Here is a 12564-nt window from a genome sequence, read left to right on the forward strand (position 1 = left end):
TAATGCTTCAAAAAATAATCCCCAACTGCCTTTACAATAATATTTCTACCTTGCCCTGTCCCTCTACATCTTTCCAGCAAGTGCATTCCAAACAGTGCGGTAGATGTTATCATAATGTCATGGCTGATCATTTGACATATACATATGTTGGGCTTATGTACATTACGTTTTCCCCAATTATACTGTATAAAGTTACTTTATTGCAGTAATTCATTATCCAATTCTTTTTTAACTCTGTAAATATCTTTCATTATTTAAATTATGACAATAATAAACAATAATTCAGACAATACGTAATCTTGTCTCACTCCAACACTGATGTTAAAATTCTCAGATAGGGTTCATTTATCATAATGGTCAAATACATAATGGAGCATATACAGCCAACAAGTAATTTCCTGATGATGCTTATTATTTTCTCAATTAAATAAATTTTTATTATCCTGGGCTACCAGAAGGAATCTTAGAAAATGCTAGCCAATATGCAATTTTCTGATGATGCTGATTATTTTCTCAGGTACTGCACAAGTTTTCAATATCCCGCCTTAGCAAAAGCAATCACAAATGCCTACAAACACTGTCAAAAAGCAATCTCAGAGAAGCTCTTGAATTAAGTGATCAGCTTTTGACAGGCCTTTAAGAACTAAATAGTTTTGCTCCAGTCAATATTTATCATGAAAAAAGAAACATACTTCACCATTTTATAGGGAAAATTATTCATAATTACTCAGTGTTTAAAATTCATGCAGTCCTATGATTCCTATGTCAATCTGTGTTTGTCTCTGACATGCATCATTTGTGTTTCAATTATGATTCTGGGTAAAAAATTTGATTAGAGTTGACTTTAAGGGTACCCCTTGTATTATTGTGAAGTTGTTGTTTCATTTATCGCCAAGTTGTTGTATCATTTATGGTAACCTGAGTAGTTGAATGTTATGGAAACCCTATTGTATGATGTAATCGCTTGCATTATTCTGGGAAATTTTGAATCATGGGATGTTTTGCAACAGCTTTTGTGGTGTGTGCTGCTTAGGAAGTGCATTGCTTGTTTCATTGTTTAGGCAGTACAATGGCTGAATGTAGTAGGATTAATTTGAAGTTTCTGTACGATTTCGAATGAAAGGGGAGAAGTGCATTAATTGACTGGTGTGTAAATGAAGGTTTACTTAGTAGCCACAGTCCGGAACTATGTAGTATACTTTTGACCCTTACTTTTGTGAATTTCTGTGGTGATGCAGATATACGGTTTGTAGTTCAGATAATTTTAGGAAGTTTTTGTATGCTGTTAAGGAATTTTGTGTGCCACAGACTGAAGACGAACGAATTTCTAAATAAGGTAAGAGGATATTTACTTTGTGTAGTGCTAAAATACATAACAGGTTTTTCCTTTTCTGTGTTATTTTATTGTTTGGTTTAAAATGTAGTTTATTGAGATTATGTAATTTTTGATTGCCTCTACTGTAGAATTGGGTGCTCCTTTGACTTATTAAGTGAAAATATATCGATGTTTACATGGACAAACTCAATGGAGTGCGTAAAGCCTAGTTTGTGCAATTCTCTGATGTTTTTTTAAGTGAAAATAGGTCAATGTGTACATGGATACCGAGTTTGTGCAATTCTTTGACTTGTTATTTTGGCTTGCATAGCGGCAATTTTCGTGCCAAAAATCGCCGCTACGCAGGCCAAAATAACGAGTCAAAGAATTGCATAAACTCGGTATCCATGTACCGCCAAAAATCGCCAAGGGGTACCCTAAAATATACCAAAAATTTTGCTTAAAGTAAAATTCATTTCTAAGATGAAAATGAAGCATCAAAATAATAATAATACCTGAGACAAATAAAAAATTTCTCAGAATAAAATAAAATACATAAATAACCAATGTAAAATACTACAGATAAAGAAAACATTCCCCTCTTCCTCCCAAAATAAATAAATAAATAAAACTAAAATTACCAATTCAATGTTATATAAATTTTAGTGATTTTGAAAGTTTATTTGGATGTTTGTAATTTAATCATTCAAACATTATCTGACTGATCTTACATAAAATTTTGCACGTAAATAGGAAATTATTTATTTAGTGCACAGGTCATCAAACATTTAAAATTTAATTTTGTTCTCAAAGGATATCAAGAATACTGTACAAGCCATACTAATAAAAACATCTATGAATTTTCATTAATGACAACAAATGGTGCACATTTTTCACATTTACTACAGAGTAAGGTTAACATGAAACACAAGCAACATTAACAGTATTTAAATAATAATATATAAACATGTAGATAGATAAAATATAAACATGTAGCATTTTAAATTATTCCAATATTGACTTAGTATATTTATATATATTTCCTTTTGTGGAAAGGGGGGATTAAGAACTATCGTAAGATCATTCAGAGATTTTAAGATTTAAATGATCAGCGAATGGTAGTGATATTCTGATTTGTGCCCCTATAGAACACCAGGCAGAATCAAGTAATACACCTGATTTTCTAGAAATTATAGACATATCAAAATTATATTAAAATAATTATAGCCATATCAAATTTTCACATCTGGAAAGTATAATGCATAAATAACAATGTTTTATAACATGTTTATATATACTAATACTTTATAACGTGTTCATATACTACAGTCAAAAGTTGTTAATCCAGACTCGTCGGGACCTCGGCGATTCCGGATTATAGATCATCAGTTTAAATCTGATAGGATGGCATGCAGAAATTATAAAATTAAAAATACGAAACTGTAATTTATGAAATAAAGAACACTTATGATCTAAAGGGTATCAAAATTTACAAAAAAAAAAAGCTTAATATTTGTTTACTTTATTAAACATTTCTTTCAATGTAAGTTGCTTCGTTTTATGTGATAATACTTTCTCTTTAATTCTATAAACAGACATAATTTCTTGTTCAGTTACAAAGTTCCGATGTTCAAGTCCTATAATTGCTGTGTCGAGAATACGGACTAATTTGTCAATCGAAATTTGTTCGTTTTCAATAACCTCTGTGTCACTTTCTTCACTATCGGAAGCAAATTATAATGACGAGGAATTTGATTTAAATCATATCCAAGACGGAATACATCGAGATGAAATACTACATTTAGTAAGGAATTATAAGCCAAATAAAATGAAAACATCTGCCCTGAAGATAAGGATAGTGCTGACAGATCAAATTCCAATTCATTGTGCGACGCGGTGTTCCCCCCCCCCCCCCCCCCGGCCGCAGAGCAGCGTGAAATTGATAAACAGATTTCGGAATGGTGAGGTCATTTTTTGCAGCAATTCCACTTTTGTTTAATGGACTTCAAAACATACTTTCACTTTGTAGATCCTTTACATATTAGTAAATAGATATCGGAAATTCTATTTGACATAATCGAAAGTTCAAGCTTACTTTTATAAAATTGCTCTAACAGTCTGCAAAAAAATTATAAGCCGGATCCAATTCGAAGATTAAGGAACAACACAATCTGCAACATTAATTGAATTAGATAATTTTAGCTTGGCTTATACCGTCCGTTATACATTAAACGCGCATGCGTAAACGTATTTTGCGCATGCACACACGCATATTCGCAGCCGTAAAGGTCTTACATGCATGCGTCAACGCTACGCATGCGCAGAAAGTTTGTAGCTTTGAGGTCCGGATTATGGGTGTCCGAATTAACGACTTTTGACTGTATTAGGTTATAGTGATAAATCTTAAAAACAACTAGAAAATACATTACCTGTTATGTATTTTAAAATTTCTAATATTTAATAACTACATATATTACTTTAGTTCATTCATGTACATTTAGATAATAATTAAGTGATGATAAATATCAGATCAATGTACATTTGAAAGTATTATCAGTATCACTACACAATTTTAGATAATACTGCTTCATAAAAAATTTAACAAGCCAGATCTGACAACAACATAGGGCTAGCTGTCTAAGCCAGATTAAGGTTCGATCCTAGCAGAGTCCACACCCTTGGCACCCCCACTTATATGGTGCATATCAACATGTACATGGACAAAATCAAGGGAGTGTGCAATGCCAAGTTTGTGCAATTCTCTGATGTTTTTTTAGTGAAAATAGGTAGATGTGTACATGGATACCGAGTTTGTGCAATTATTTGACTTATTTTCAGGTTGGCAATTTTGAGAAACGTGCGACGCAGTGGACATTCTGCACTTTCCCAGTTTGTCACCAAGGGTGCGGGCTCTCCTTGGATTTTACCAAGATTAAATCTGAGGCTAAAGTGCAGAATCACCCACTTATTTGTTTGGCGTTTTTTTACAAGAGTAAGAATTGGATTTTTGTCAATTTTCTTTGACTTTTAAAGTGAAAATAGGTGGATGTGTACATGGATAAAATCATGGGAGTGTGCAGTACCATTTTTGTGCAATTCTGGGATTTTTTTTAAGTGAAAATAGGTTGACGTGTACATGGATACCGAGTACATGCAATTCTTAAAAACACGCCAAGCAGTGGGCGATTCTACACTTTCCCCAAATCTGAAATTTATTTATTCATTAAAATTACATATCTTTGAAAGAACTGGATCAAGGTGATGTAATGCATATCATGTTGATGAATGGTGTAATAAATGTAAGATTTTAAGTTAATAAACAAAATTATTATATATGATTACAAACTTTATTATAAATAACAAATAAAGTTAGCAATTTTAAAACTTTTTTCCAACATAAATCATTTTCACAATCAGAAGGAAACTGCCCAATGTTTACTTTCCATAAAAGCATAAATACTAATATATTACTGTTTATACCCATTAACGCATTTATTATTACTTTATAAAACATCATAAGTAAATTTCCGTTTTATCACAGTACGAGATTTCAAAAATCAAATATTAGTCTCACCGCCTACTAAAAGCCTTGCGTTATCCGGTATATCTTGGATAGCTTCAGATGAATTTTCAAAAAATTCAGCCCTTGTACCATAACTCAAAGAAAATCTAGCTTTTGATACCTGAAAGGACTGTAATATTAGAAAATGTATTATGACAATGAATATAATTTAAATGAGAGAATAAAAAGTTTCTTTAGCCAGACAACCTTGATATGACTTAAATAGACTCTGCTAAAACGTAACCACGGGTTAATTCCATACATTTTAAAAATATCAAATAGAGCATGAATTTAAAGTTTTAATTTATCTCCCTACGATCGACATCGCGATAAAATACATGCGGTATCTTGACTCAGTTCATATCTTCAGTTTTTCCCTCTTTTCCCTTTCTCAGGTAGATATACAGTCAACACAGGAGAAGCTAAATACCACACAAAATCTTTCAGCCATAGCCAATAGCCAATGAAATACACACTGTAGCAATCTTGCTTTTGAGCAAGAAGAAAGGAGATGAGGACTTTGGCGAACGCGTATTTTTACTTCCTCCTAAGGAAACGCAACCCACGACTAAATTTGGCGATTTATCGAGTCTTGGCGAAATTGTGACACCACGCGCATGCGCACTGTCGGTTTATGTTTCAAATTTGTGATGGCCGCGCGTATCTCAAACGAAGTGTGAAATGAATATTATTTGATTGATATTCCTACGAAGTAGTGTCTTCCATGTGTGTCAACATGCAAGACTAAATAAGAAATAGGCTAGTTTCAGAAATAAAGAATGTTTAGCTGTGAGAATTTAAAAAAAATAATAAGTATACAAGATGTCGTGACGAGTATGTAAAAAAGAATCTCTACTCTTCGATTAAAGTTTCATTTCGGCATGCACATCGATGTGATGTTGCTGAAGCGTGGAATTGCTTGCGCCCAATTGATTGGGTGAAAGAAGTGTTCATCAACTACTTTCGTGCCGATAAAATAACAATTAATAATATAATATTTTTATTCTGCTATACATCCACAAAATTCAGCGTTCGTAAATACCGTCAAAATGGTGACGATAAAGGCAGTCTCATAAACATGTATCTGAACATAGAATTGTTCTACTTAATGGGCAATATGTTTATTACTTTTCGTGATATTCAGTACCTCATATTTCGTACAATGAATTTTACTTAAGATATCGGCATTATTTTAATTGCTTTGAAGGCATTTTTTGCAACAACTGAAAGCACATTAGATTGCAATTGCTTAGATTATCCATTACATTACGGAATGATGAATAAATTTATAATTTCTATATGTATATTGAAATAAAAGCTTCAGAATATAAAATTATTCAGACACGATATAAGGAGAAATCACTTAACTAATTGATTATTTAATAATAAATTAATTGAATTTGAAGCAATTAATAACACATAGTAACTTTTGATGTAGTTAAATTCTAAATATAATCACAGACTCCTCTGATAGTAACATCAAAAAACATCTACGAAATCATTGACCAAGAGTGCACTTGGTTATGTCTGTCATTAGTTTAAACCTTGGACACATTATAGGTGACGATATAAATTTGCCCAGCTCTATCTCATTTTGAAACAATGACCAGGAGATAGATCCAAAGATCATCTAGCCCTCTTCCGTTCCCATTAACTCTTGAGGACTTATTGTTCCATGCTATATACCAGGGCTTAATTTATAAAATTAGAAGTGCTGGAGCCCTATGGAAGACTGTGACGAAGGAAAGAAAAATTAAATAAATAATTAAAATAGCTAATAATTAGATAATAAATTTAAATTAATTAATTAAATTATGAAAAATGTAAAGATAAAGAGAAATTTAATAAATTATTAAATTAATTTTGAGTAGTTAAATAGGAAAAAAGTATCGGACCTCGTCTTATGTGGGGCATTGTCCGGAATTACAATTCCACTTAGAGGCTAAGAAGCAGCTCAGCTAATCTCCGTCTGAGTTTAAACCCTGCTGATTAAACATTAAAATGTACTATTCCAAGGGATGACAAGTATCATTCTTTTTTTGTAGCCCCCCAAGGAAAAAAGATAAAACGATTAAAGCTCCACTAAGGAGAAAAGTGAGAATTCTAGAAAGATTATGAGGGTATGGAAAGCAATTTAACTGAAATTAGCTTTGAAGATAAAGAGGGAAGAGTTCAAGACTACCTGATTGCGATGCCCTGTCGATATAATTCTAGCCATCAAGCAGAAATTTTCCCTGATTACTTTTCCTGAATACAACGTGAGAATAAATATATAACTTCTCGGTACAAGTGGCAGCCCCCCGTTTGGTTACATAATTCAGAAAGTCTACAGCTCTGCAGAAGGAAGTCACTAGCATAGAATGTCCACGACCAGGGTGTCACTTAGTTCTTTGAGGGAATACAAAATTTACCCGCTCTCATAAATTCATTGCATATCCTGGAGAATAAGCCTTTGACATATAATTGGAGGCTTTTCTTTCCTCAAAAGTCTCAATCTCTGTGCAAAGCTTGAGTGCGATGGAAAGACAGGCTTGCATTCAGAAGTTAGAATGATTTTTAAGACATGTTTCCTATTAAAACAAAATTTCTGTGTTAAAATTGTAGTTCACTTGCATAAAAAAGTGCCTGAGCCCTTTTATTTAGGGCTCCAGCTGAAATTATAATTTATCTCAAAAACTGAGAAGTATTGACGCAATTTAAGCTCTGCTATATACACAAATGCCACAAAGTGAAGTGAAATTTAAATGCCACCAACTTGCACCCCTTTAATTCTCATTCTAAACTTTTCAAAATAAATACAGATTTATTATATGAATACAGTGCATCAAAACAAAAATATATGTGGTCAGTATAAAGCCATGCTATACAGGATATAAAAAATTGCAGTGACAGTTTCTTTTTCAAGGATGTTCGTGGTCTGAACAACATTTTGTTGTTTAGGAAATGCTGCTTAGCACAGCCAAAAACAAGTTCAGCAAAAATTAAATTAAATCGATGGAACATTGTGCATAATTTTTTTTAAATTTCTGTGGCATATGCTCAGAATGAGAATGTCAAACAGGGCCCGATAAATAGGTTCTGCATGCTTTCATAGAGAACTGGGAGATAAAATACATCTATTTTGAAATGACATCAAAAGGAACAATTTTTAGATTTCATTACAAATGCTTTATATATTGCAGGCCAATGCACAAAGACTATGTTTAGTATTGGAAAAATGCACAACCCATGCTGTACGACATGTAAATTATATTTATTTAATGAGAATATAAAAGTGTAATAAACAAATAAATAAGACATAAATATTTGGCTTAGTTCACTCATAAAACGAAGATGACTTAGCTGATCACATTGTTGCTATCTTGAGCAAGTTATCACATATTTTAACACTGTTTTTTGCAGTTCCCATATAACAGAAAAAGTACCTACATTTCTAATAACAGTTTTTAAATGGAACACTATCATTATGAGTTATAAAATATACTTATGTCTTATTAGAGCAAGTTATTAAATTATAAATTATAGAATTTTTTAAAGTTTGAAAACTAACAGTCTCTTAATGAAGAAAAAGCTACAGAAATGATAATTACTTATGTCAAAGTAAGAAAAGATATCTTTATAATTTATTTAAATCTTTTATTAAAGGGATAGTAATAATCAATTACTCAAGTATATGTTAAAATCTAAAATAAACCTAACACTTATAAATGTAATAATTACTTAACATGATCTTTCAAAATATATTACCTAACTATGTTACTTCTGATTAACATTTCTTATATGATAAAATATTTCTCAGATTGAATTTTTCTTTAAAACTTAAATATATATTTCGAATATAATGCCACTCTTGATATGTCCCCATATATAGTGGCTCCCAAAAGTGTTCGTACACTTGCGATTTTCATTGAAATAAGGCTCTATAAATTAATTAAAATTAAACTTTCTGAATGAGATTTTAATAATAAGATCTATAATCTATTCGTAACAAAATTACATGAAACATTTTTAAAATATAGCGAAACTTTATTTTTAAGTAATTAATATTCAAAATATGACAAACATATTATTTCACAAAAATCTTTGTATGCTTCAAAAAAATCTTGACATAATAGTAAATATTTTCATTTTTCATTAAATTAATATTTAGTAGGATATCCTTTAGCATCCACAACAGCTTTTAAATGTCTGGGAATAGATTTTACTAGTTTTTTTGTAACTTCTGTATCAATGTTCATTTATTCTTCCATTATGACTGTTTTGAAACGCTTTTCGTTTTAATGTCGTGTTTCCGTACTCTAAACCTCCAGTTCTTTCCAAATATGTTCTATGGGGTTTAAATCTGACAACTGAGTTGGTGTTTTCAAAACCTGTGGACAATTATAGAGACACCACAGGCGAACATTGAGCTTAGGATCGTTATCATGATTAAAAATAAAGCTGTTTCTAATACCCAAATTTTGGGCTGATAATTTTAAATTGTCTCTTAAAATATTTAAATAAAGAGAATGATTCATTATGCCATCAAGAAATACCAAATTAGATAGTCCTGATGCTGCCATGCACCCCCACACAAGAACACCTCCACCGCCATGCTTATATATTCCATGATTAAAAGTTATTAGAATGAAGTTTCTCATTTTTCTTCTCCATACAGTTATTCGACCATCAGAACCAAAAATACTAAATTCCGTCTTGTCGGCAAGTAGGGCATTATTCCAGTACATTTCGGGTGTATTTATCATTGATTTTTTGAATGAAAGCCTAAGCTTTCTGTTTTTCTCACTAACAAAAACTTTTTACGGGCAGAACGCCCATGTAATCTGGCTTCTCTGAGACTTGTCGAACAGTTTCAGGTGAAATTTAAGTAGGAAACTTTGCATTAAATTCTGCAGAAACTTTTACAGCACTCAAACGTAGGTTTTCACAAATTTTCTAATAATAAATCTCTCATCACATTTAGTTAACTTTCTCGGTCAACATTTTCTTATCTTGTTTTCAATCCAATTTTCTTCTTTAAAGTATTTTATCACATACTGCACTGTAGAATGGGATAAATTAATTAATTTAGCAATGTTTCGAATTGATTTACCACTATTATGGTGAAAAATTATCAATTTTCAAATGCTGTTTGTAATTTCTTTACGGCTGTGACCCATTTTTCAATAATAAATAGAATATTATGAAGTAATCAAATTAAAGCAAATGATTTTTTAAATGCCACCACAATACAAAAATTTTAAAAAGCGGCGAACGATAATTCTAATTTTGATTTTATCTAAAAATATTTTAGTGTACGAAGACTTTTGTGAGACAAAATGTTTGTCATTTTTTGATTATTAATTTCTTAAAAATAAAGTTTCGCTATATTTTAAAAATATTTCATGTAATTTTGTTACGAATAGATTATAGATCTTATTATTAAAATCTCATTCAGAAAGTTTACTTTTAATTAATGGATAGAGCCCTATTTCAATAAAAATCATAAGTGTACGAACACTTTTCGGAGCCACTGTATATATATATATAAAGGAAAATATATCTCATTTAGTAAGTGTTTGTATATGTTACAAACTAGACAACAGAAGCAAAGGAAGATGAAATGAGTTAAATAAAAACTGTTAAAATGAATAAATTATTAACGTTTATACATGTACTTGATATTTTATAAGAAACAATACATATCTTAACAGAATTATTTAATAGGTAAATATATACATGTTATAGTTACAGAGTTATTAATACTGAACTATATAGGGTAAACTAAGAATAGTCATTATTAAATTAGGAAAAAATTATTATTATTTTATTGTTCACTTTCAACCAAATATAATCATCATTAAATATCATGGTTTACTAAATCCCAAAAATGTTCAGGAAAGATGTAAAAACACAGATGCTGAGACATGAGCCTTCCATAAGCCGAAAAAAAAATATTTCCCCCCCCCGTATATACTTAATATATATCTTTATTATAATGCGGCCACGCTAATGCAGTGCTAGTAACTGCCAATAGCTCGACACCATAGTCAAGCCATAAAAAATAGAACCGTAAGTACACTGTTGAAAAATGCACCGCCATTTTTTGGTACAGCTTGAGTATAGGACCCCATTGGCGAGTTTTGGCTTGGCGCACTTTTTGGACGCTTGTTTTTCTGGTAAACCAGTAAATTCTAGAATACTCCACATCGGCAACCCTGTCGCATTCCCGCGTGTTTTAAACTGGAAAGTGTCATTTTCTTCGAAGGAGCAAAATATTGATGTATTCAACATATTTCTAGAAATTGTAAGGGACATAAATTGAGCAGACTATAGGATTTCCTTGTAAATTTACCATAATTTTGTAAACTTTACTAAATTTGTAGCATTTCTTTTATTTTTAATTTAAACATGTATTCTGGACTCCTGTTTTCAGTTTTATAACTTAAAATTTGCATTTTTAATATTGCTGCTGAAAATATCCCTCCATGTACTTGTGCATTTTCAAACTTTTCTTTACTTTTAATTTAAACATGCATTAACTCCTATTTTCATATTTTTAATTTAAACATGTATTCTGAGCTCCTATTTTCAATTTTACAGCCTGTAATTTGTATTTTCAGTATGACTGCTAAAAATATGCATCCAATTATTAATTTATTTTCAGTTTCAATGTTTAAATATACATTCTAAATTTGTATTTAACATTTTTCTTGTTAAAATGCACATTGTAACATCTATTTTCAATTTTAACTGCTTTTACAAGGCTTGTATTTTAAATATTAGTACTTAAAATATGCCCCTACTTAATTATGTAACTTCAAATTTGCTGTTTAAACATATATTCTAAAATTTTTTTCTGGTTAAAACGTGCTTTCTAACTTGTGTTTTCAATTTTAACGGCTTTTCCATGGTTTGGTGACATTTCTGGTCACAAAGCCAAAAAATCGCCAATAGGGATCTATACTCAAGCTGTTCCCCATTTTTCTGTATTTAATACTCTCCCACTAATCACATATGAAGTTTGCTGTTTCAGTAATTATGTTTGACACATGCACAATTAAATATAAGCTTTTCATTACGAAATATCGGCGATCAAGTATCACGCTAGAAAATACGACATATCATCACGATAGTTCGTCCATCTCTGCGCATGCGCTAGCCACACTATTTCGCCAAGACCTCATAAATCGCCAAATTTAGTCGCGAGTTGCGTTTCCTAGGGAGGAAGTAAAAATACGCTTGGCGAACGCCGTTTCCTCCAGTCCGTGAGGCTCGGTAACAACGATATGTATACTGGTAGAGAGAGCTTATTGCAACTTCCAACCGGTTCCGACATTAGTGTCACGTGATTGCTGGTCGAATTATATGAAGTCGTTGCTCGGTAAGTTAGGAAAAGTTGGCGAGTAAACGACCCAACTTCGGAATTCTTAACTAATTCTGCAGGAAGGAAGTATTGAATGTCTTCTTTATCGCAAAATTTGGCGATATATTTCCTTAGATGATTGTAATTTTTACACTCATTCAGTCTGTGCTCAAAATCATCTCGTACTTTGCAATTTACGCATAAAAAAAGGAGTGCTTGAAAGTTTTAACTTGAATTTAAGGTAGTTCGTGAGGATACTTCGAGTGAGGATTTTGTTAATTTTACATTCCAATTTCCTTGAGTCGGGCCAATTAATATTTAAGTATTTGGTATTTAAAACAT

At 31.4% G+C, this 12564-nt stretch overlaps 1 protein-coding gene across 5 annotated transcripts in view; it reads right to left on the reverse strand.

Moving 5' to 3' along the window:
• The window catches only part of SCOT (Succinyl-CoA:3-ketoacid CoA transferase), a 58134-nt gene extending 47129 nt beyond the window's left edge, over nucleotides 1-11005 (reverse strand). The window contains exons 1-2 of one of the 5 annotated variants that reach the window (XM_085825459.1): nucleotides 10937-11005; nucleotides 4890-4998 (exon numbers count right to left, since the gene is read on the reverse strand). In XM_085825459.1, the coding sequence (XP_085681585.1) occupies nucleotides 4890-4998; nucleotides 10937-10990 (163 nt within the window). In that variant the 5' untranslated portion in view covers nucleotides 10991-11005. Of the gene's footprint in view, nucleotides 1-4889; nucleotides 5008-5084; nucleotides 6113-10734; nucleotides 10801-10936 lie in introns of those variants that run through there. The other 4 variants (XM_035370747.2, XM_035370748.2, XM_035370745.2 and 1 more) reach the window with 4 other exon arrangements.
• Between the last annotated feature and the right edge of the window lie 1559 nt (nucleotides 11006-12564).

This window comes from Stegodyphus dumicola, chromosome 10, assembly GCF_044657685.1.
Source record: "Stegodyphus dumicola isolate Sdum_Otavi_A_Nest chromosome 10, ASM4465768v1".
NCBI lineage: Eukaryota > Metazoa > Arthropoda > Arachnida > Araneae > Eresidae > Stegodyphus > Stegodyphus dumicola.